A 26,530-nucleotide genomic window follows, 5' to 3' on the forward strand; every position below is an offset into this window, starting at 1 on the left:
TCAGCACTCAAAAAAAAGTTTTATGTAAACATTTAATACTGGACGCTTTAAGTCAATCTTTTAATACTCAACATTCCACTTTGTTTTTAATGCAAGGGTATAGTCATTGAAACATATTGTTTGCTCTAAGACAGATCTCAGTTTTACTGAAACACAGATTAAGGTGCCCAGAACTGTTAGAGTAAGATTTCTTTCCATAAATTGACAGTACAAAAATAGGTTTTTCTGTGACATAGCAAGGAATTTGTTCCTGCTTAAAAATAAATTAATCATGGCAGAAGCCATGTAGAGTTACACACTCTCTAGTCCTATTGTCTTCAGCGGGAGAGGTTTTGGCATATGCATAACTCTCTCCCACACCTAAAGCAGTGGGGCTTAACAGTGCCTCCCTTTGATTGGATTGTGCCCTAAATTCCTAAGTCATCGAATTTCATACACATACCAAACTAGTATCACAGTTAGAAAAAAAACCATGCAGTATACATAGCAAATGCTGTATCCCTATTATCTTTAAAGTCACATTTGACAAAGGTGGATAAAGTCCATTATTTAATGTATTAAAACAAACTGATTTGCAGTTCCTGCTAGAAGTACTGGAACAATGATGATAATACCATTTGCCATAATTAAGTGCATTGAGAATGTGTACTCTTACCTTATGTCTTAATTTTTAATCCCTTGTTTTCCCCAAGGGTTTACCAAACAATGCACTATGGAAACATAAGTGACAAAACACAGTTTGAAAAGGATGCAGGTTGACGTCTCTTCTCAAGAGGAAATTGAGCAATATGTTGGAATTTTAGATTTTATAATCGTCAGACTTTCCTGTTGAGAAAATGAGAATTGAACATGGTAAATAACTACTAAGTTTGTGTTAAAATCATTTGAAGGCACAATCAATATATAGCAAACATGTGAACTGGAACACCATGCCACTTTCTCTCCAGCAACAAATTGCAGTATAGTCACGTATATGATGCAACTGAAAAGAATTTCAAAACTTTGTCCTGAAAAATCTGAAAAATGTAAACGATCTTTACTACTTCTTTCCCAACTGACCTTTTATACCTTAATATGACATGAAACATAAGAACATAAAAACAGCCCCACTGGATCAGGCCCTAGGCCCATCTAGTCCAGCTTCCTGTATCTCACAGCGGCCCACCAAATGCCCCAGGGAGCACACCAGATAACAAGAGACCTGCAAGGCATTCTGGGAATTGTAGTTAAGAACATAAGAGCAGCCCCACTGGATCAGGCCATAGGCCCATCTAGTCCAGCTTCCTGTATCTCACAGCGGCCCACCAAATGCCCCAGGGAGCACACCAGACAACAAGAGACCTGCAAGGCTTCCTGGGAATTGTAGTTAAGACCATAAGAACAGCCCCACTGGATCAGGCCATAGGCCCATCTAGTCCAGCTTCCTGTATCTCACAGCGGCCCACCAAATGCCCCAGGGAGCGCACCAGACAACAAGAGACCTGCAAGGCTTCCTGGGAATTGTAGTTAAGAACATAAGAACAGCCCCACTGGATCAGGCCCTAGGCCCATCTAGTCCAGCTTCCTGTATCTCACAGCGGCCCACCAAATGCCCCAGGGAGCACACCAGATAACAAGAGACCTGCAAGGCATTCTGGGAATTGTAGTTAAGAACATAAGAGCAGCCCCACTGGATCAGGCCATAGGCCCATCTAGTCCAGCTTCCTGTATCTCACAGCGGCCCACCAAATGCCCCAGGGAGCACACCAGACAACAAGAGACCTGCAAGGCTTCCTGGGAATTGTAGTTAAGAACATAAGAGCAGCCCCACTGGATCAGGCCATAGGCCCATCTAGTCCAGCTTCCTGTATCTCACAGCAGCCCACCAAATGCCCCAGGGAGCACACCAGATAACAAGAGACCTGCAAGGCTTTCTGGGAATTGTAGTTAAGAACATAAGAGCAGCCCCACTGGATCAGGCCATAGGCCCATCTAGTCCAGCTTCCTGTATCTCACAGCAGCCCACCAAATGCCCCAGGGAGCACACCAGATAACAAGAGACCTGCAAGGCTTTCTGGGAATTGTAGTTAAGAACATAAGAACAGCCCTGCTGGATCAGGCCATAGGCCCATCTAGTCCAGCTTCCTGTATCTCACAGCGGCCCACCAAATGCCCCAGGGAGCACACCAGATAACAAGAGACCTCATCCTGGTGCCCTCTCTTGCATCTGGCATTCTGACACAGCCCAAACTATCAAGCTTATCCTGTCAATAAGAGCACATACAAAGTTCACATTGAAACTGCTTTTAAACATGAGTAATTTATTAATATGATGCTCTCTCCAAACTGTCCTGGTTTACAATGCACATTTTATCACTTGCAATATGAAGTCATGACTTGAAGGGCCCTCCATAGACACAACACTACAGTTTAGGGCAGGGGTGTCAAATATAAGGCTTGCAGGCTGAATGCGGCCCCTAGAGATAATTTATCCAGCCCCATTATAATTGGGCTCTCTCATATCTTGAAAATATGAACAAGATTTGCACATTTTCTCTTCTGTCATTTGCAGCTAATGAGTTTCTATGTCAGAACAAAGTGCTTATTTCTGGTCATCATGATGTCACTTTCTAGTTATTGACGTCCCTTCTGGCCCTCAGAAGCCACCATGAATGCCAGGCACTTCAGTGCCCTGTATAAGTGTGACTATCTGTGGTTTAGGAGTTGCAGACGTATCATTAGTAAAAAAAAAACCACACATGCAAGACATGTTGTGCATGGAGTTCTCTGTGAGCTGAAGCCTATGGGCATGGAGGACTTTTACAAAAGACAAAGTCCTCACAATCTTCTGTAGGGAAGAGAGAGCAAGAAAATGGATTCAGTCCTACTTGCCGTTTCCCCAATAAACAGCTGATTAGCAGAATTTCCACTGCATATACTCCTAGATTAGAGCCAGAATGTTCATATCTACTCAAATGAAATTATTTTTGAGCAAGCTGCTTTATGCATTCAGTTATCTGGTATTTAGTAATTAAGTGCAAGGAAATCAAGCAATTATGTGCATGTATGAACCAGCCCATACTTTGTCCTATAACTTAGAATTATGTTTGAGAGAAGTCAGTGGGAGAGGTTCTGGCACATGCATAACTCTCTCTTACTTTCAGTGCCTCCATTTACCCCACTTTCCCTTAAAAGTACTTGCCCATAACTTTGGCAGTACAAGTGCAGTATGGGATTTGTTTAGTGGTTTGATATGAGTTCCCAAGCACTCTATTACCAGGACGAAATGGGTGTGGCAATTTTAGCGCAAGTGCTTTGAAAACAGTAATGAGAGAGAGCTGGTTGGAAACATTCACATAGGAATGTCCTCCTCTCCTCCCACTTGCAAATGAAAAAGGAATTATCTTTGCAGACCCACACTTCCAAGTAACTTAGGAAGAGGGTGTAAGGCACTCATCTGAATTCCTGCATTCCACTCATCTAGTATTAACCTCACATTACTTCCAAGAGGTAGGCAGGCTTCTGTTTACATAAAACAAGTTCAATGGATCAGGAAAACCAACAACAATGAGATGTGTTACTGACTAGATACATGTTAGTTTTGTCCTGCAGACCACTCCAGTGTCATAGTATGCTATCTTGACTACATGAGATGAACTTAATACTGCTAGGCCAGTGGTTCTCAAACCCTCTGGTTTACAATGCACATTTTACAATGCAAGTGATAAAATGTGCATTGTAAACACTCTGGGAGAGTTTGAGAGCCACTAAGTTCTTCCATGGGCGGGAGGGGGGAGGCAGCAGGGGCGGGGGAAGGCAGCGGCGCGATCCCCAGGATCATGCCGCTCAGGGGGGCTGCAGGGGCTTGGGTACATGTACCCAAGCCCCTGCAGCCTCCTGGGGGTGCGAGGAGCCTGGTGTGACCTGCAGCAGGGCTCCCCGCAGCAATGAAGGTAGATGCAGAGCAATCACGCCCCGCCTCCACTAAAGCGGAAGTGGACCGAAAGCCTCCACTAAAGAAGAAGTGGACCGAAAGCCTCCGCTAAAGAGGAAGTAGAGTGCGATTGCTCTGCATCTACATTCACTGCTGCAGGGAGCCCTGTTGCAGGTCGCGCCGGGCTACCCACACCCCCGGGAGGCTGCAGGGGCTTGGGTACGTGTACCTGAGCGGCGCAATCCTGGGGATCACACCGCTGCCTCCTCCCTGCCTCCAGGCTGCCCCTGCCCCTTAAGGGGGCAGGAGCCAGGGCCCGCAGGCTGGGGCGTCGCAATGCCCCAGTTTGAAAAGCCCTGTGCTAGGCAGTGGGAACAACACATAAGTTTGCTGTAGTAGCAGCCCCTTGGTTCAACTCACCTTCCCACCATACTGTTCCAGCTTTTGCAAAGCATCTGTAGTCTGTTCTTTGAACTTCTTGCTCATCTGCCTCTTTGAAAGCTGTTGTAAAAGTAAAATGCAACAAGGGTTTGATTTTTAAAACTGTCCAAAGTTGTGCAGCTGTGGGCTTCTTCAGTATTAGTTGTTGACCAGAAACAAGACCTGGGTGACACTGACTGATAACAGACTGCACTAATTTCATAGATTCAAGCATCTATCAAGTCACATAACACGGCTGGTTGCTATGATCAGTTTGGCAGGCCACGAGCTGTGTCAGCCTGATGAGGTTCTAGAGCGGGGTGGCAAACCTAGGCAGGGCCAAGGTGACACGTGAAAAGATTTTGTTAGCACATGTTCTGCAGTGCCAATCACTAAATGCAAGCAAGAACTGGATCATCCTTTTCTCTCCTCATGTTCCATTCTTGCACAGGATTTAAAGGGATTGTGTCTTTTGAAACTTTAAATGCGTGAGAAAGTTGTGCTTCACTACCCTTCACCTCACACCACACTTGCACAGCATTTAAAGGGATGTGTTCCCTTTAAACCACACACAACAACTGAGCACAGTGATGAGGTAAGGAGCATCAATCCCCCCATTCTTGTTCCAGTGCTGCAGGAAGAGGAAGGCACTGACAAGATTGCCAGGCTCCTGATCACCTCTGCCATGAAAAAATTACTAAATATCAGGATTTGAAAATTGAAATCCAAAGATTATGGTGCAAACCAGCAGCGGTTATCTCAGTTGTGATTGGTACACTGGGTGCAGTCCCAAAAATGCTTCCAATTAAAACATCTGAATATTGACAAAATCACTATCAGTCAAATTCAAAAAGCTACCCTACTTGGTTCAGCACACATTATTCGTGAATACATTAGGATGCCCAAGGTGGGATCCAACTAGTAATTAATGCCAAGTCCAGCCAAGAATGGGCAGCTGTGATATGCAAGAAAGGATAATAATAAGGCTAAATACTGAAAAATTGAGTAAAAATGTCAAGGTGGCACCTGAGTCTGGTGGACCTCAGTACCGTGGTCCATGCTCCATGACATCTTGTTTAGACTACTGTAATGCACTCTTAGATGGGTGAATTACAGTAGTCTAAAGACAGTCCACAAGCTGCAGTTAGTGCAGACTGCAGTGGCTTGGCTGGTCACTGGGGCTCGGCAGGTTTAGCATGCTATGCCACAGCTCTGGTGGCTGCACCGGCCACCCATTCATTTCCGAGCCCAATGGTTGGTGATCACCCTTTAAAGCCTTCTATGGCATGGGGCTGGGATATCTTAAAAACTGCCACCTGCACGTTCCCTATGATTATCAGATAGGGCCCTGATTAAGACACAGCCACCATCTGAGGCCAAGGGGAAGGCAGCAAGGTGCAGGGTCTTCTTTGTTGTGGCACCACATCTGTGGAATCAACTCCCAAAAGATCGAAGGACAGCTCCCATTTTATATGGTTTTCAACAGGGTTTAAATATACAGGTGCAACCTATTTATCCACGGGGTTTTTATCTCAACATGATAAGAAGGGCCCTTTAAATTAAAGGAAAAAAGTTGTTTAACAATAGCTTCATTAATGTGAGAGAGAGCAGCTAGCTAACAATCCATCAATCATTCTCTCTCCAGGCACAGCTTCACTCTAAGGCAAGCAGCCCCTCCCTTCCCCCTAAGCATGTGAAAGGAAGATAATCACTTTGCATTCCTTCCCAGCACAGCACTCAGGTGATATGTTATGCTTTTTATCTGTTTTTAAATTATGTTTTTAATTTGTTTTAACCTTGTTTTGTAAGCCACCTTGAGTCCCTTTGGGAAGAAAGGCAGGGTAAAAATTAATAATAATAATAATAGCAGCAGCAGCAGCAGCAGCACTCTGGGTGAAGGGTTGCTGGCTCAAAGTGAAGCCTTTTTAAGTGCCTGGAGAGAGACTGATTGACAGATTGTTTGCCTAATGACTGTCTTACATCACAAAGGTCAGCAAGGCTGTTTTGAAATTGCCTAGCAAAGGGACATTTTTTAAAAATGGTTTTACTTTAATGTGATTTTGCCATCCACATGAGTTCTGGGAACAGAACTCTCAAGAATAATGAGACTCAACCTCTATACTAGTATACATTATAAATTTTTTTAAATACTGATAATCTGCTGCTCAAAATTACCATAGACACACATAAATTTTAAAAAAAATTATCACTAAGTGGGACACACACTCTAAAAATCGTTTGTCACCCATGTTCTAAAGCAGGGGGTGTCACCCATGTTCTAAAGCTCTAGATCGGGGTGTCCAAAGTTTTTGGCAGGAGGGCCACATAGTCTCTCAGACACTGTGTCGGGGGCCAGGGGGAAAAAGAATTTACATTTAAAATTTTAATAAATTTACATAAGTTTACATAAATGAATATATTAAAGATGAACTTATATGAATGAATGAAGGTCTTGTAATAGCTCAAGGCCTATAAAAGGCCTTGCACAAAGCAAGGCCGGCCTTTCCTTTGCTGCTGCTACTGCATCACAGACGTGAAACAGCAGACGTGTCACTAGCACTTGGTTTTGTGTTCCTCAATCACCCCAGAAGAAATGCAAGTTGGCCACTGGTAAACAGTGTACTCACACTTGAAAGAAGATGCTTCAGATGATCATTGAGTGAAGGGCCAACAACAGCACTCAGCTGTACCAAAGCATTTAGTCCTCTTTCAAATACTTCACCATCTGAATGGGCCTTTTAAAAAAGAGGGGAAAAAGTTAACCCAATGGTCAGCCAATTTAAGACCCCTCTTCCAAATTGGAAGCTCTTTAGATGACAAGCTGATGAGATCAATAGTCATGCCAAAGCAGGCACCAAGCCTTTGTTTGCTTGCTGACCTCCACACTGTGGAGTAAATTCCACTGAAACTGATAAACTGGTAAAACAATTCTGATTTATCAGAAACTGAATAAACTGAATCAGAAACTGATAAACTGATAACACAATTCTGCATACATATTTACTTGGAAGAACCACTGATTTCAATGGAACATATTTAAATATTTGCATATTTCTAACCCAATAAACAAGCAAAAAATCATGACTTACAAAAAACCTTCCAGTAAATGTCCAAGATTTACAAGGGGCTGCAGCCTTCAATTCACTTCCACTGAAGATGCCGCATTAGAAGTGGCAAAAGGACTATCTTATATTTATTTTAGTTACCAGCAATATTATTTAATTAATACAATGTAAGATCAATTTGAATTATATTGCCGCATCAAGTTCTAAAATTTTAGCAGATTTCTTGTCTACAATGAATGGATTCTGTATGTTAGAACATTATTGACAGCATCTTAATATTGCTAGCAGAAAAAGTTACACTCAAGTGCTGCATTTTTCAAGGATGAACTGGTGTGTGACTTTGTTCATCAGTTATGCTAGGGAAAAATTATCTAAAGAGAACTACAGAAGATACATTTGAAAAAAATTCTGCAAAAGAGCAGTTTAAAAAAAAACAGGCACAAAAATAGTAGCCACTCCTCATTACAAATACTACCCTGTATTCTTGCAACTACTGTATATGAAAGCTTAAGAGAGATTAAAAGTCCAATCCTATTGGGCTTACTATGACAGCAGAACAGAGTTCATGACACAGAATTCTGCTGTCATAACAGACCATATGATAGAGCACAGAGCATGCTGCTGGCAGCCATTTTCAAGATGCCACTGCCAGTGACCTGCTCCAGAGCAAGTTCTCTTCTTCCGTCACTTTGCTCCTTTCTTTATAGCTGTTCCATAAACAATCACTTGTCTCTGAAGGCAAGTTTGCACTAATTTTTCCCTTTTGTGGGACATGTACCACATTTATTACATAAAGTGTTCTCATTTTACATTTTATTGTATATGTTACAGTAAAACTCCCAAAATCCTGTTAGAACTACTTCCAACTAGGGAAAACTAGAAGTTCTGAATGTCTTCAGAGATCCTAGTTCTAACTAGTAAAGACTAGAAACTGCTGTACCAATACACACAGTCTGTTCTAGTTTGTACTAGTTAGAATTAGGATGTGTAACAACAGTTCAGAGCTTTTACATTTTCACTAGTTGGAACTGCAGAAGGGTTTTTACTGCAACATAAATATTTACATTTATTGTAATCTTCTGAGAGCCTCTATGTAATCTGCTGAGCAGGATTAAAATCCAGGTAGATAAACATTGCTGATCCTTTGGATCAGAGATTGATCCTCCATGCACAAACTTTCATACAGTAGTTGTGCACATCTGTGGGAGAATGTGACTAACATTATTAGACTCCAATTGTTAAAGTATACAAGAAGCTGTCTCCAGATCTCACAAATGAAACAGACGTACCAAAGCAGCTTTTAACACTGGAACAAGCCGAGGTAGCAAGGGAATAGCTTTTTGAGCAGCACCGTCCACCAAGAGCAATTCTTTAAAGCCTTCTTTGGATACAAATGTATAAGGATGTCTTGTCTCTCTTAGACCCTGCCAAAGTGGCACATTGTCAGGATAATACACAGTCGAACATTACAAGTTTATTAAAACACCCCCCAAAAAAAAACTATTAAGCAACGCTTAAGTTACTAGTTTCATTACAGACGTTCATTACAAAACACACTTGCGCCACCTTGTGGCTCCATCAAATGTAACATTATGTACCAAGCTTTTCTGTTTACCTATCTGATCAATCCACCTTGCCCCCAAACAGTACACTTTATCAACATATTTATTTTCTGACATTCATTCCAACCACCCCAAACAATGACATTTATCCAGAAACAAGACATAATCAGGATAATTTCCAAGCCCCCTGTTTGCTCTGAAATTACTACATTACCCTGAGAAAGACAGACAGAACAGCTATGTCCTCTTGATACCAGCTAGAAAGAAGGTACACCCTCCTTCCTCAGCAGAATTTCAATGTAGACATAAGGCTGAAATTAGCAGTATGAATTTAGGGAGGAATTGGTTGCCAGTAGCCCCTCTATTACACAACACTGGAAGAGATTTCTGCCCCACAGTGTAAAAGTCAGACTGGAGTAACAGCACCAATGGCTCCTGTCACTTGTCTTGTGTCGGAGCAGTGTGTCTTGTGTCGGAGGAAACTGTGCTGCCTTAGCACCAGCACAGACAGAGTGGATTAAACAATAACTATCTTAAAAATCTGACTTTTTTTTTTTCAAACACAGAGCTGTTTTTCAAAAATTCTATAAAAATTCTGCACTCAGTTTGACATGCTGCTGCTAAGGTCCAAAGCTTACTTTGTTTAGATTCAATTATTGTTTTCATACACACTCTTGGCAGGTATAGAAACAATGACAAATGCCAGTCGTGTTAATTGTGTAATTTGGAAGCACTACTACACAAAGCAGATGCTGACAAATGTACTCATATGCTCAAGTCTTCATCTTCTGTGCTGGTTCTTCTAGGATATAGATTTAGTTGTTCCAGATAAAGCTGGAAAAGCTTTAGTTAACGCATTTCTGCCCAGCCCACAGAAGAACAAATTTGATTCCTGTTGTGTATATGCAACTTTGAGCAGAAATGGCTTAAGTACATGGATCCAAAGTCAGATGAGTAAATAACAAAAGAGCTCAACAGGGTATATATAGTACTGCAGGCCCAAACATAGACCTGCCTGAGGTACAAATGGAACATTGTTCCAACAAGATGACATGTACAATTTCAAAAAAAAAAAGGGTGCATAAACCTCACATGAAAAATAATTCTGATCAATTTTGCAAAAAGAGCAGCAAAGATGGAATATGTCATTTGGGTTACTAGCTAAGAAAGATGATGCTAATCTGCACCTATGCAGAAGACCTGTAGGGTGAAAATTCTGCAAAATTCTGTTATTCTGTTATATATATCTGTTAGGTTCCTAAGGCTTTTTGGTCATTTCAGACTTCCTGGAATAGCTAGTTTTGAGTTAAATTCTGCACCAATCCTACTGAAAAGACAGAATAGGAGTACAATTTCTATAAATAGTTCATGGGAACAACTTAGGTGTTACAATATTTAGTAACCTACTCATCATTTATCCACCTGTGTCTGGGAAGTTTTTATACACCATTACAAAAATACCAGCTGACTAGAGCCCAGTTTCCTTGGAATTAAGAACAATCATGTTTTTCTCCCTCTCAAAAGATTACTACAGTTTTCTACATATTAAAAAAGAGGTTTAACAGTTTTTATCAGTAATGTTGTCTTTTTTCAGTTGTCCTGAATTCCCATTTGCACTTTATTCTTTCTGCAACAAAACAGCCTGAGGACATGGGTTAACCCACATCTTTGAAAAGTAAATATTATCAAGCAATATAACACGTGAGCTTTCAAAAAAAAGCTAAAGAACTATAAGGGTATCTTTAATTACCTCCGCTAAAGTTATAAGAAGTGGATCAAATGGAAGTGTTTCTGGATGACAATCCCACTGCAATTTGTGTTTTACAGAGCCATGAACCAACCTGAAACAAAATGAAATGTTAAAAAGCACCAATAATAATACAAGATAGTGATGATACTTCATGCAATACTTCATACTCTTGCACTTGATATTTCATTAAACATGAATGTGTCTAACAACATGAAAAATATTATTGCATTCATGTTAATGGCTATGTTTCATTGATATGATAAACTGTCATAGGTATGGACAGCTGAAATTGCATTAGCAATCCTAAACACATTTCTGCAGGAATTACCCACAGTGGCTTAAGTTATGCTTCTGTTTGCATGAGAGATACTTGTGCACAGAAATTCAAATGGAATTCTGATAGCCCATGTGCTCAGCACCTTGCACAAGATGTCGCACATAAAATTGCCAATATATCTTTGTTGCCCTGTTTCTTCTGCATACACTTGCACAACTGCATATGGAATAATGCGAAATGTCCATAGATTTGAATAATACTATGGAACTAATCTACAACACTGCAAACTTTTCCACCTGGGAACATAAAAGCACCAGCGGTGGTTTCCCAGCTGCCTAACCAGTTTGCACAGGACTCAGCTGTCTATACTGGTATTCCAGAGTTCAGTGGAAGGGTTGTACCACTGCAATTGAAACCTTCTTTAGTTCCTCACCTCACTATCAGAGGCTAATAAAATATATTACCCCTCTGAAATAATCACCAGAAACATCTCAATTGTGGAGGCAACGTTAAGATTATTTTTTTAATAACATTACGTATTTATGAAACTTTTCTGCAACAAAATAATTTCAAACGTAGAAACTGTGTACAAAAATAAATAATTTTTTTTAATTGTGCTATAGAGACTCTCAAAATAGCATGATTATAAGAACAGTTACACACTTAGCCTTGCCCCAATAGAGCAGTAACCTGAAAGGATGGGTTTCAGAAATAAAACAACTTTCTTTAGAGGAATACTACAGATACCTACAATATAAGTAGAGTACTGTAAGCCAGGGCATATTCATTCACCACTTCATGGCATGTAGCATGGCTTATATGCGAATGAGCAGTCACAGATCAATGTTAACAGACAAAATTGCCATATAAATTTTACACAGAGTGCTCTTGAACAGAGATCATTCACATTCAGCTGTCATGTGTGAACCAACCCTTAGTGTCATTCACAAGTAGAGTCCCAATGACAGTGACACTTGCTGACTAAGTACTGTACATTATTGTACAATCAAAATCAAACATTCCTACAGAATGCTATCCTGTTTATATAAAGCTTAAATAATTTCATTCTGCTCACCCACCTCTGGCCCCCAAGTGTTACCTGCAAGGAATGCCCCCTTTGGAATAAATGGCAGCAAAGGCAGAAGTTCTTGACTGAACACCAAACTACGTAGAAAGAAAAAGTGAAGGTGTGTTATTGAGAAAAGTGCCAGACAGCCACTTAAGAGGAGGCCCATTCCCTTATTAATTCCTCGGTTATTAATACACTTCCATATATATGGGTAAGAGGTGTGGTCTGGAGGTTAAGCAGCTGCCTTGTCCAAAGAAGCTAAGTGGGAGTAACTCTGGCTGTGATTTGGAAGAGAGACTAACACAGCTGATAAGCCGTTGGGAGAGTACGGAGCCATGAGGAGTCACTGTTGCTGCCAATCACCAGGCCATGAGAGGGCAAAGGAGTCAATGTGATAAGCCATGAGGTGGAGTGTGGAGGTCAGCTGCCAATAATAAATAACACCTGGCTGATTTGTGGCTGCTCCTGCTGGAAGCTTATGTCAGCAAAAAGAATGATGACTACACCATGAGGACAGACATCTGGAAATTAGGAGTTCTACGATTTATTCATAGAACATTAAGCCATTTCTGCCCAACATTGCATATACGCAACAAGGATTAAATCTGTACACCTGTGGGCTGGGTTATTTGTAAAAACTCAATTTGTAAAAAAAAAAAAGGAGTTTGGTGATAGCCTGCCTATGTGAACCACCGTGGGTCAGTGAGACTCTCATCCATTGTGAAAGTTAGTGAGAAGGACAGTATAGGAATACTGCATAATCATAATATAATAATAATAATAAATTAAATACGTAAAGCAAACAGAGTATTCTAGCTTTAAAAATGAGAAGTACTGATAGTCAGAGACTTACAATGTTTTGCTGGGTGGCCGAAGCAATGTTACAATTGAGCATGAGGAACCATTGAGCATATTGTTTATTTGACCTATAGATCTAGAGAGGGTTACAGAAATCTTTCCAGATTCATATGCTTTTGTCTCTGCGGAGGATAGAATTTATGTTTCAAATTATAAAATCCAAACCTGAACAGTAGTGTTATTGTTCAACTGTGAACACCTCCCTTTCATGTAGTGCAAAATACATTCATTTGATTTTGTATTCAACAAAATGACCTCTCAAAATGTAAAGAATTACTAGTAAACAATGACATTTGTCTAGCCTCTGATATGAGCCAAAATATCAGCCTTTACAAAACAACAAGGAAGAAAAATGGTCTCTTACTGTAAGAGTAGCACATAACTCACAAGGAACACAAGTACATTCTTCAAAAGCATAGTGGGATCAAGAATTAATTTTCCTCAGAGAATGCAGAGTTAAACGTACACAGAAAGCAGAGGGCTTCACAAGGAATTGTGAAACCTGACTTGTCATCTAGCTGTGCACAACTTAAAAAAACAAGATGTTTCTTGTTTCAAAATAGAGTGGGCCCTCAGTATCTGCTGTGGATCTGTTCCAGGAACCCCCCCCCCCCCCGGATACCAAATTCTGCAGATAATGAATTCTGCAGGGGATGGGAGCCATGCAGCAGTACAATTTCTTACCGGGGGGGGGGGGCCCACACCCGGCCCTCCAGAGGTCTCCTGTCCTCCTCAGAAACCTCCCAGATGAAACTGTAAGGCACTTCTGATTTGCTGGAGCAAATCCATAGATGCTGAGTCTAAATCCCCTACGGGGATTTAAATTGCCTGCCTATGTAAACCGCCTTGAATAAAGCCTAAGGAGAAATCTGAGGACCAAGAAAGGCGGTATAGAAATACCTATATTATTATTATTATTATTATGTGTAAGAAGGGCTCACTGTACAGTACTAAACACTGTACAGAGTTACAGATGTAACAGAACATGTTCTTGCTACTTCCACTAAAGTACTCTCCTTAGCTTTTACAAAGCAGTTATGGGACGAGTAGAAAAACAAAAAGATAGGGTGCTGTAAAAAAAAATTCCCACACTTCTGCTACCCTTAATCACTATCCACTATTAATAGGACAATCCTATTAATGCACCAAGGATTGTCCTTATCAGCTGCTCCTCACTTTGACTCTGGTTTTTAAAGACAGCACTCACATGATTTTGTTATTATGCATCACAGTATTCAGGTAAGGTGAAAGACAGTGTTAAAGTAAGCCCCATCAACCCAACATTATCCAGGCTCCTGAACTGAACCTCTCATACATACCGGATCAATTGTTTTAGGATTAAGTCTGTCACTAGGCCTGGGCTGTGGCTTAATTGCAGAATCAGGAGAAGGAGACGAAGTGGATGATGTCTTTCTCTTCTGGGTTGCAGGCTTCTTTTTCATTTTACAGCCTGAAGACACTCTTTCACTACCACTTGCTGGAAAGTCAACAGTAAGAAAGAAGTTAACAAAACCCCAAAGATAGACAGGATTTACATGATTCCTTAAAGATAATGAAACATTGTCACACAGAAGAAATAAATAGCACATAACTGAAAAAAAACACTTAGAGAGTGAAGTCACATACCAGTCGCTCCATTTTTCAAATGCCTGCCTTCACAGGTCTTTGTTTCCTGCATGCCTCTGTGGGATTCTATGAAGAGGCACCTCCAGCAAAGCGAGACTGACAGAGGTTGGTTTCACTTTTCTTTTCTTACTCTGGTAGCAAAACTTCTGAAAGCAGAATTTGAACACAAAGCTGTTATAAAGAAGACATTCGCTATCACAAGCGCTATGGAACTTTGAGAGAATCCACACAGGGTTAACAAAAGGAAAGCAATGCTAGTAAGTAGGTCTGTGCAGCACAGAACTGCAAACAGAAATGTACCACAGAAACGTAAACACTGCCTACTTTTGTGTTGTACGTAATTGTGCATACTTACACAGGGTAGAACATTTTCCCTCCCTCTTCATTACAATGGAACTAGAAGTTCTGCAGAGCAATTGTAGGGCAGCAAAAGAAAAAAAGAAGCTATTTCTTCAAGCAACACAGTATTCAACTTATAGAATACATCGCCACATACCACAGTTACTGGCTTTTAGATGATTTTTAAAAGGATTAGAGAATTAGGAGGGGGGCAGACCAACACACACAGATGGTGAGCCACAGCTTAGCTGTTTGAGTGGCTGGGGGTTGGAGGGTGCGTATAATGAGGGTGGAATGAGAGAGAGTTTGTTTTCATAACAACATATTGGATCTAGGATAGCCTGCCTTATGTAGATTTCGTTGAATAAAATCCTAGGAGAAATCTGATGATAAGAAAGATAAGAACATAAGAACATAAGAACAGCCCCACTGGATCAGGCCATAGGCCCATCTAGTCCAGCTTCCTGTATCTCACAGCGGCCCACCAAATGCCCCAGGGAGCACACCAGATAACAAGAGACCTCATCCTGGTGCTCTCCCCTACATCTGGCATTCTGACTTAACCCATTCCTAAAATCAGGAGGTTGTGCATACACATCATGGCTTGTACCCCATAATGGATTTTTCCTCCAGAAACTCGTCCAATCCCCTTTTAAAGGCGTCTAGGCTAGACGCCAGCACCACATCCTGTGGCAAGGAGTTCCACAGACCGACCACACGCTGAGTAAAGAAATATTTTCTTTTGTCTGTCCTAACCCGCCCAACACTCAATTTTAGTGGATGTCCCCTGGTTCTGGTATTATGTGAGAGTGTAAAGAGCATCTCCCTATCCACTCTGTCCATCCCCTGCATAATTTTGTATGTCTCAATCATGTCCCCCCTCAAGCGTCTCTTCTCTAGGCTGAAGAGGCCCAAACGCCGTAGCCTTTCCTCATAAGGAAGGTGCCCCAGCCCCGTAATCATCTTAGTCGCTCTCTTTTGCACCTTTTCCATTTCCACTATGTCTTTTTTGAGATGCGGCGACCAGAACTGGACACAATACTCCAGATGATGTGTGTGTATGTGTGTGTATGTGTACACTCTAATCTGCAGGTTTCACAGAAGCAAATAGGAAACAGGATGCTGAAGCAGAGACCCTCCTGTCACCTGGGAGGATTCTCCTTATGAACCCAGTGGAACTTACTGTTGGGAGTAAGTGTACCTTGGGATTAGGTTCACACCCATCAGGTCTGTGGAGGCTCCAGCCTGCTTGAAAACAGCACCCTCTTCTTCACGGGGAGCCTCTCACTTGCTTCCCCTCCATTCCTTGGGCACTGAAGGGCTGGCTGTGGTTCTAGAATGAAACTGGAGCCCAGATCTGCAAGGGCTCCTGACCAGACTTGTGGAGTCCAGAAAGTCCAGGCTATAGTCATGCAGCACTGAGAGACACGAAGCACTCTGCACCTGCCCAAGCGCAGTGTCCCTGCAGGTCTCTCAAGCACTCTGCACATGTCCAGAGGCAGTGTCTCCAGGGAGCTCTCAAGCACTCTGCACCTGCCCAAGCACAGTGTCCCTGCAGGGCTCTCAAGCACTCTGCACCTGCCCAGGGGTGGTGTCTCCACCAGGCTTTCAAGCATTCTGCACATGCCCGGGGTGGTGCTTCCACAGGGCTCCAAGGCACTCTGCACATGCCTAGGGGCACTGCTTCCAGGGGCTCTCAAGCACTCTACACGCCTGAGAGACACCAAGCTCTCTGCACATGCTCAGCGGCGCTGCCTCCACGGGGCTCTCAGGCACTCTACACACGCCCAGGGGCGGCGCTCCCACAGACACTCTGCACATGCTCAGGGGCAGTGATGCCACAGGGGGGAAGGACGACACTGAGCCCCCTCTCCTCCCCCCACTCACCGAGCGCCTGCAGAGGAGCAGCGGCGACCGCCCCTTTCTGGCCCCCCCGCGCGGAGGGCTCCACGGCGCGCGCTCCCGACCCGGCCGCGCTCCCAGAGCCCGTTGCTAAGGAAGCTACGGGTGGCGACGAGGCCCAGACGCTTCCGCCGCGCAAAGGCGTTCGCGGGCACGTGCTCGCTCGCTGTCCGCAGGGGGCGGGGCTGCGAAGGAGGAAAGGGGCGTGGCTGGAGCGCGTGCAGCCCGGGGGTGGAGACCGCTGCGCTCGCTCCCGTCCACGCTTACCTGGGAGGAGGCCCCGTTCACTAGCGTGGGGCTCCTGGAGGGGAACGCCCCTCTTGAGCTTCACACTGATTGGTTGATTGACATATTCATATAAAGCCCTTCTCTTCTCCATGGCGCTGGGAGTAGTGAGTGGTGTGCTTCCAAGTCTCTAACCACACAGAGCAGCGCTTCTCAAGCTGAGCACCAGGACCCACTTTTTAGAATAAGAATTGGTCAGGACCCACTGGGAGTGATGTCGTTGAGCAGGAACATTTTTAACCATCCGAGGCTGCAATCTTACCCAGGAGTAAGTCCCATTGACTATCATTGTTAAAAGAATATATTATTATTAACAGTATTTATATACTGCTTTTCAACTAAAAGTTCACAGAGTGGTTTACAGAGAAAAATCAAATAAATGGCTCCCTGTCCCAAAAGGGTTCATAATCTAAAAAGATGCAAAAGAATACCAGCAGCTGCAGAAAGAGCTGCACCACCACCCCACCAGAACAGACACTGCTGGGGTGAGGTGGGCCAGTTACTGAGAGTGTCCTAACCTATGATATCTATTGTAGAGTGTGACTGTTGGAATTGTAGTATATATTTATGCTTGTATCTGAGGCTGTGCAGCATGGCCTTTCCCAGTTTGAAGAGACACTTGGCTAACAGTCTGAGGCAAAGAAGCAAAGAAGGAAGGCCCATAGCCAGGGAGACAGACCAGGGACAGGCTGCACTTGCTCCCAGTGTGGAAGGGATTGTCACTCCTGAATTGGCCTTTTCAGCCACACTAGATGCTGTTCCAGAACACCATTCAGAGTACGATACCAGAGTCTTTCGAGACTGAAGGTTGCCAACACCTGGATCTCTAAGGTGCATAAGTTTTGTTGTGCTATAGCACAATGACAATAAAGTTACTACTACTACTACAACAATACTGTCCACACTTACCTGGGAGTAAGCCCCATTGGCTTACATCTGAGCAGACATGCACAGGATTGGGCTCCCAAATGAGTGTGTGACTTTTGGGTATCCCAGGAGGACAGCAATAGGGAAAAATGGGGGGGGGGGAATTTCTGTCCTTGTTTGTGGCATGGATTGTCCTGGTAGCTCTTCTCTGGCTCCTACCCCTTGCAGAAGAACATTTTAGTTGAATGTTTAGTTGAATAATGTATACATTATTCCCCACTTCATATCTACCCCTCTAAGAGCCCAATCCTGAGCTCTGTGCACCAGCTGACAGCCAGTGCCCACTGTCGCAAACATGCCATAAGGCACATTTGTGGGGCTTAGCACCAGCCCAGCATCAGAGCTAGCCCAGCTCAAGTTCACACTGGGCGAGCACCGGTGGAAATGGTTTTTTAAACAACTGTATTAAAGCATTATACCTCTTGCCTAGGCACGGGGAGGAAATGTGGGCTGTAGGGGCATCGGGCAGGCTGGAGGAGAAGGCAGCCCCTGTTTGGAGATGGTCCCTATTTGGGAGCCCTCAGGAGGCCTCATGTTTAGCTCAGGGGGAGGGGGTTAAGTCACCCTAGCCCTCCTCCCTGGCATAGCCCTTCAGACTGGGTCCTGGGCAGGCACTATTAGCAACACAGCCTCCTACCTCTCAAGTCCTGGCTTTCTGTCCTCAACATGGGCTTCCCACACTTTATATGGGCTACTTTCTCCTCCAGCCCCACCCCTTCCCTGCTGGGGTAGGGCATAAAAGGGAACCTGCTTGGGAACTCCCTCCCTGCTGATCACTGGGTCAGGTCCTCCTGCACTCCTGGGCACCTTGGGTGAAAAGATGGGGGGTGGCCCCCTCCTGCCTGGCCAGGCTTCCTTTCCCCTGGACCTCCTCAGGCCCCTCCCCACAGGGTAAGTCTGGGTCAGGTGGGGTGGAGGGCACCCTGATGTGGGCAAAATGGGCCAGAGAGGGAGGCAGGATCAATAGCACCAGTGCACACCATATGAGATATCCTAAGCCCCCTTCCTGGGCCCAGTCTGCCTGCTTGGATCAGTTCAGATTTGTGCCAGCGATATAACTCTGAGTTGACCCATGGGGAAAGGAGACAAATGTCACCTTATCCAACAAGACCCCCAACAGCCAACAGATCAGCATAGCCTTAACCAGTGCCACTGCATTGCTATGCGGGATTTTAGGTCGGATTGGGTAATAAGTGTGGAAGAGAATTTGAAGAGAACAGGAACAGGCATCCCAAGCAGTGCACTTTTTAGGAACCTGTTTAAGCCTCATCTTTGGCAGAAACACAGCCAAAAGAAGGGAAGCTCTGAAAGATCCTTGGGCTTTTCGTTCAATTTCATATTTTGTCCACTTGATGGTAGTACTCGCCCACCGATCTAATTTCCCTTCTTTTTCCTGTATGGTTTAATGTAACTCCTCAGTCATTGTTCTACTGCTTCTCTCAGGTTAGTAAATTTCAAAAGGAAACAGGATTATATATATGCGTGTGTATTAATTTCCATATCTGAGATGTTGAATGACGTGTCTGCTGGGAAGAAGTTTTTCGTAGCTCTGAGGCACTGTTTCCTTGAGTCATTTTTACCTGTTTTAAGTGGGGGGGGGGGGGGCTGAGAGACCAGGACATGGAATATAAAGAGCAAGCATTATGTTGCCTTCTTTGTGCAGAACAGGGAAAGTGGCAGCCAAAGGGAAAAATGGTTTCATCCGAATAACAGGAGAGCACAAACCTCCACATTTGTTAGGTCACACTTGTGTTGTTTCAGGCTTTCAGTTCTCCAAGCAAAACTGAGTTTTGAATGAAAGTGCTCTAGAGATGTCTGGTGCCTTGTGTAGGCGCTGCCTTTTTCCCCAAAAGGTTGATCAGGTAGGCAACACAGGCAGGAGGCCCCCTCCAGTGGCATTTCTCTGGCCAGCTAACTGGTGCTGCCTGCCTGCCTCCCTTGCTGTTCTTAGCAGTGAATGGCATTTGTACTAGTGGTGTATGTCAAAGGTGTTGATTCATTTGGCCAAAAAAAAGTGTGAGTGAGAGGGTTGTTAAAAACATGGGTGTGCTTCAGATTTCAGCTTGCATGTATCCAAGAGCGTTTGGACCTTGATTTACCCAAACTGAAATTCAATGTGGCATTAGAAAAGGGCTGTAGCTGAGAAATAGCAGAGCTGTAAGTAGGGTAAGTTTCCCCTGGGGGCTGGGGATAAGAATAGGCCCTCAGTTTGGCTGTACTTGTCGTAAGAGGCGACTAAACAGCCACTGGGTAGATGGGACTCGTCAGCCTGGGAAGGCAGCTCATCTGAGAGAAGGAAGACTCTGATCCCAAACCTCCACTGCCTTGTGGCTACATCCAGTTATGGAAAAGGCTTCAGGAGTCAACCTCGAGGCAAAATCCGGAGCCGGAGTCCCTGAGGCAGTTCATGGCTGAACACAGTCACGTTCTGGCAACTCCTGCGATGTCGCTGGAACCAACCGTATTGGCCTCTGCCTTTCCATTGGACCATTTCAGCGACGTGGAGAGGGGGGATTTGCTGCATGGGTAACAGCCTATCCTCCATACCTACTTTACCCAGGCTTCGCGCACTGGAGAGGACACTCTGTTCCAGAACCACCATTCAGAGCGTGACACCATAGTCTTCCGAGACTGAAGGATGCCAACAACAAAAGTAGGGTAGAGCCTGAGGGGTACCTGCCCCAGGCGCTACGCCAAGGAGGGGTGCATGACTGCCCCTCAGGCTCCACCCTAGTTACAGAGGAGGTGCTGGTGGCTTTTCTCCCTCTGTTCCTTCTCCTGTGGAGGTTCCCCCAAAGGAGCAACCTCCCAGGCTCTCAAAAGGCCTATGAAAGGCCTGTTTAAAAAAAAAAAAAAAAGGAGGTGGGGAGTGGGTTGCGGTGGCACCCCCAGGTAGTACCCTGGGGCATTTCCCCCCCCTGACCCCACAGGTGTGCCAGTGGGGGTTGGGTGGAATGGGGTGGTGACATCTTTGTTGCTGTTTTTTTTTCTTTTTTAATGTGATGTGTTTCTCACAAACTGGACTGGTTTGAAATCTTGGCTTAATCAAGTCATGCAGCACAGTATGGAACCAGAATAGCAGCTAGTGGAAAGCAGGAGACATGTGGTCTAATTCTGTCCAGAAATCATATTTGAATTTTTAAATATGTAGCATTAGACTGTATAAAATATCATTAGCATTCACTTTTTTTTTTAGCTCCGTGCAGTTACTGTGCCGTCTGGTCCAAATCAATGCTCACTTTCTATTAAATACTCATGAAGCTTTTCATTTAAATTAAGATTAAAATGCTATTCTCCTCTGTGTCAGGGATGCAAATATATAGAGCAAGTTTTGTGTGTGTGTGTGTGTGTGTGTGTGTGTTCCAAGGTGGGGAGGGGAAGAATATGCCTCATAAATATCTTGGTTGGATCTGGAGAGGCCCACTAGCTTTGATCTATAATGTAGTAATGTGTCAGTCACACCAAAGTAGTTTTATGTGCTGTAAAGAAGGGAAGCTGAGTAGCTTCATGGTTAATTGATTTAAAGGTTCTACAGAAGGTGTGAGATCAAAGAACAACTTAATGGTTTTATGTTACCCATGAGATCTGTCAGTCCACTTATATGAGGAGGCTGACCTTGGGCAATGAGCTAACAGGCAATTCTTCTCCCCAATCAGTTGCTCTCCTTCAGACTTTATTTTCCACTTTCTGCACACACCCAAATTTTGGGACAAGGCACACTTGTCCTTATAAAACTGCACCACCGTGTTTTGTGGGAGATTTTATCTAATTATTTAAAACACTCATCACTTAATTGGGATGGTGTGGGTTTTTGTGAAGATAGGGCTTGTAAATTGCATTTGTGTGAAGGGGGGGAAGAGGGATACATGCTCAGGGATCTCTGTCAATGACAGCTGGACTGTCCAATGTGAGCTTTCTTTGCTTTACTGCTATGGTATTTCCAAGTGAATGACTTTACTCCCTCTCTCCATAGGAAACAAATGGTCAGCCATTCACTGATACTGGAAAAGGTCAACTGGTACATCCTGAGGACACTGAGAACCAGGCATGTTTCTATCAAGATACTCCCTCTCCACCCCTCTGCCAAGTTAGCTTCATCCTGGTTCTTGTTCTTTTATATAATATCCTCTGGCACATTATGGAATAAGCTTTTGTAGAGCTAGTGTAGCAGAGTGATTAAGAGACAGGCAGCCCAATCCTAACCTGCGCTGGCACAGCAGGGCCTGTATCCAGAGCCAGTTAGGAGAAGGCTGGAGGTCTACTCAGAGTAGACTCCATGTTGCTCTAGTGACCCAGAATGGCTCCAAAGGGGAGGAGAAGCTTGCATGCCATGGTGAGGCACCCTGCTCTAGCTATCTGCTGGGCTCTAGCTACCCTGCTCTAGCTATCTGCTGATGGACTCAAAAGGTTTTTGGAATTTGCCAAATTAGTTAATTTTGATAAATTAATTGACTGAGAAAGGACTGACTGATGAATCAACTAGAAATTCTGTATGTGGCAGATAAACTGCCCTTCTGAGGGGGGGGGGAACTTTTTTATTCTGTGTAATCTTTCTTTAAAAGATAAGATGTTGTCATGTCTCAGTGATGACAAAGGGCCCAATCCTATTCCATTTTCCAGCACCCCTGCAGCTGCACTGTTCCCTTGCATTGTAAGGGAACAAATGTTTCCTTGCCTTGAGGAGGCCTCTGTGACTGCCCCACCATCACAGGATGCAGCACGTACTCCATTGGCATGGCTGCACCAGCACTGGAATTTGATAGGATTGGGCCCTTAGAGGCCTGTGAATGTGTGTCTCTTCTTGCTAGCTTGGGCAGGTTCAAGAACCGTCACATTTTTAAATGGATTAGAGACACAATTTTTGTTTGGACCATGGCATAGTGGGGGGTAGGGGGAGGAAGGAAAGGATTCTACTGCCCCAACCTCTACCCATGCTCTGGTCCCAATCCCAATCAGCCTCTGATCCCCTCTCCCAAAGTTAAAAGAATGGGGGAGAGGAGTAAATTCTTTGTTGAAAGTCACATACAGTTTAGCCCTAGTGCAAAACAAATAATGTATTTATTAGCCCAAACTACGTAACTCCTGAAAGCTTTGAGATAATCCTAGCAGCCAAGAAGCTTCATTATTGCCGCTCTAAGGATTTTAAACAAGTTAGAAATACTACCCTGTTAAACATTTCTTTAAAAGATAAGATGCTGGCATGTCTCAAGTGAAGACTTGGAGACCGGTGAATATGTGCTAGCCTTCTCTTGATAAGACAGGCAGGTTCAAGCATTGCCACATTCCTAATTAATGAAGGAGACTGAATGCTTGTGGGGGGGGGGGGCGCTGGACGCCACCTGGGGTGCTTTTGAAGGGCCCTCATGAAAGCCAAGCTTTTCTGTGACTCTCAAAGAAAAGGTCAAGTGTGAATTTTCAGATTCTGAGATTCTTCTTTTGTTCAGATATGCTCATTTCCTTGAATGGTGAATGACATCCCAGCCATTCAGAAGTGCCTAACGTTTTGGATGTTTGCCTAAACATGCTCAAATCCTTCTTTGTCCAATTCCCTGCCTCTGCTTTTTTTTTTTTCCAGGTCACTTAACTTGATATTCCAAGACTATTCTTCACTCTACCCCACCTTGAAGTTTACAATATTATATTTCTGCGACCCAATCACATGGTCATGTTTTTGTGCAATGAAAGTTACTGCCTGACAACCTTTTTATTTATTTTATTTAAAGAGTGAAACATGACACTGCAAATGTGGTATGGAGCACCTGCTAGGAGACCCCGACCCATGGCTTAAAGCTGGATTTATGGCAGGATGGTAGAGGTTTGGAAGTTAGACCTGGAAGATCCAGGTTCAAATCCCTGCTCAGCCAGAAAGCTTCCTGGGTGACCTTGGACCAGTCATTACCTACCTCACAGGGTTGTTGTAAGGAGGGCACTATGTATAACACCCTGAGCTCCCTGGAGTAAGGGTAGTATAAAAATGTGAAAAATTAAATAAAGGGTCTCGGATCCCAGAAGCCTAGAGGAAGGCAGCACTTTTATTAGTCAATCCCCTCCTTTTTTACATCACTCCAACAGGCTACCTTGGAGGCAGCCTTGTCTAACTTACAGAATTCTATGAATGGACACACCTTGCTTGAATATTTGATCCAGTGAACAAAAGCCACATCTTGGGAGTGTCCTGACTTGGAGTAAACAAAGTCCTTAGTGAAGCAAAAGAATGCTCTCCAGTCCTAGCTGTTCTCAAGAACTCCCTGCTAATGAAGCAACTGGCCTGCTGAGCTATGTCATGACTTCTTCATTAGACTCTCTGTAAGTTGAGAAATGAAGGTGGTGCCCATTTAAGGCTGGGAAAGAGCAATCAAGGGCTATCAAGCCACCAAGTAAGGTCCCTTGATAAGCCACAAAAGAACCCATAGGAATCTGCAGGAAGAAGTACTGTGGGATCCTGGCATCTGCTGATGCTGCATCTATGGATTTGACTCACTGTGGATGCCAAGGACCCAGTTTAAATGTCTTTAAATACAAAAAAGGGTTTCCTACCTTTGCTTGGCAAAACTCCAGAGGTTCCAAGGCTTAAAAGATTTCAGGGCTTAAAAATAGCTCTAAAGACCCATTTGTGGGTATGTGCAGGTTTCAGTATCCTCCAGGGGTTCCAGAATGGAAATCCCTTGGATACCTATATAACAGTCTGGGCCACCAGATCATCTTTTGTCCCTCACTCATCTATCTGCCTGGCTGCCACTGCATTGGACCTGCTGATACTGTTTTAAGCCATGCCAATTCCAGCTACTACCTAAGAACCATTGCTCCATGCCAGCACCCAGGAATGGTAGCCATCTGCTCCCTTCTTTTCAAACTGCTCCCTATTTTTCAAACTTCTTCCATAGGCTGGACAGCCATCTGTGTGGGGCCTCCTTGCAAGCCCTATTTCTCCTGGGAAACCACCTTCAGCCCTCTTGCCCTGTTTTCTTCCTTGTGTCAGCTACAGTGACAGCTTTGCTCCTGGGTCCACTTCAAAGTCATCCCAGCCTTTTATACCCTGCTCTTGAACAAGAAAATTGCTTGGTTATGGCATGCCAGCCCCATGATCCCTGCAATGCAGCATAGGATGAGTCAGCAGAAATGGACTGGTAAGCTTAGTCCTTGGTGCAGCCTGGCCATTGAGATTCACAAAGTCACATGTTATCACAAAGAGGAAAGAGAAGAATGACTAGTTTTGATCCAGGCCACTCTGGAGTCTTTAAAAAAAGAAAAAAAAAACCCCAAAGAAACCAATTCAGTCTTCATTTCTAGGACTAATTAATGGACACTTTAGATAAGTGGTTTCCAAACTGTGAGCCATGGCTTCCCCTGGGAAACCGGCCAGGAGAGTCCTGGAATCCTCACAAAAAACTCACCACCCTATACAGTGTATAGGATTGTAGCCTAATGGGAAGCTGTGGCCAATACCCCACTATGTCAAGGGATGCACCAGTTGAAAACGTTTGGGAACTACTGCCTTATAGGGTTAAATTAGACATATGCTTAATTGCACAACTTGAGCTGAGGAAGCAGGGTTCCTTTTGGTTATAGATAACAAGTCAGGGCCATGAAATGGGATGAAACCATGGTGGGGTGGGGCTTTAGTAGTTTGCCTTACCATAGTTTTGATCCTGATTGCAATTACCCCAACATGCTGTTTTTAAATTCAAACCCACTTCTGCCCAGCCCACAGGTGTACATATTTGATCCCTGCAATGTTGGGCAGAAATGGCTTTAAAAATTCAATTGGCTTTCAGTGGAGGTTTTTTGAATTAAAATAATATGTGTGTGTGTGTGACCTATAAAGTATAGCTCCTCAGATGTCTTACTGCAGCTGGGCCAAGGAATCGGCCATAGGGTGAAGGAAAGGATGTTTGTGGGGAAATTGAGAGGAAGAGGTTTTGGAGGAAACAGCAACCCTGTGCAGATATTTGAGCATGGAGATGCATCAGCAGCATTGTAAGCATTGCTCTTGCTACCATGCTCATAGTTCTCCCTACCTGCACTGTCCATAGAGAGAGTGGCCAAGGCCCCAGATTTCTGCACAATAGCTCCAGACTGCTGGTCCCACATTTCCTGAAACTGGTGATCTTTTGGATTCACTGTCAGCCTGTAAAGTGAACACATTTGCAGACTGTCTCCCAAGTGCCTGTTCCTTAATAATATGGTACATGTCTGTTACACACACACACCTGATGTGTCGATGGAGCTCACTTGTTTGAGTTGTGCACTTTGAGTTCCTGGGTTACGCTTGTAACACAGCTAGGAGTCTTGTGTGTTCAGACTTCTGTGCTGGCCTAGTATATTTAACATGATACTGCCCCTCCCCTAACATCATGCTGATATTACATCTGTAGACGTTTGCAAGCTTTCTTAGTCTGACATAATGATAAAGCTTCCTTGGTATCCTTCCCTTCCTACTCAAAGACTTTGCCGTTTCTGTGTCCATATACACACAACATGTTATTGAAAATTTGTGTTGTACAATTTGCTATACAACTGTGATTTTTGTACATTTG

The 26,530-nt window shown here is 43.8% G+C and overlaps 1 protein-coding gene and 1 long non-coding RNA gene across 2 annotated transcripts; one reads left to right on the forward strand and one right to left on the reverse strand.

The window, feature by feature from the left end:
• Window positions 1-14: 14 nt before the first annotated feature.
• Window positions 15-16,854, reverse strand: PACRGL (parkin coregulated like). Its single transcript, XM_066632030.1, has 9 exons — window positions 16,767-16,854; window positions 14,541-14,686; window positions 14,234-14,391; window positions 12,087-12,151; window positions 10,711-10,801; window positions 8,688-8,822; window positions 6,961-7,068; window positions 4,334-4,414; window positions 15-825 (listed from the first exon to the last, which is right to left on the reverse strand). Exons 2-9 carry the CDS (start codon window positions 14,590-14,592, stop codon window positions 769-771), a joined length of 747 nt encoding a protein of 248 aa, XP_066488127.1. The 5' UTR covers window positions 14,593-14,686; window positions 16,767-16,854; the 3' UTR covers window positions 15-768.
• A 263-nt stretch (window positions 16,855-17,117) lies between these two features.
• Window positions 17,118-23,837, forward strand: LOC136656140 (uncharacterized). The gene is made up of 3 exons (XR_010794705.1): window positions 17,118-17,334; window positions 21,967-22,038; window positions 23,569-23,837. It is a non-coding gene; the product is annotated as an uncharacterized lncRNA (long non-coding RNA).
• The last annotated feature ends 2,693 nt before the right edge of the window (window positions 23,838-26,530 follow it).

Source organism: Tiliqua scincoides, chromosome 6 (assembly GCF_035046505.1).
Source record: "Tiliqua scincoides isolate rTilSci1 chromosome 6, rTilSci1.hap2, whole genome shotgun sequence".
NCBI lineage: Eukaryota > Metazoa > Chordata > Lepidosauria > Squamata > Scincidae > Tiliqua > Tiliqua scincoides.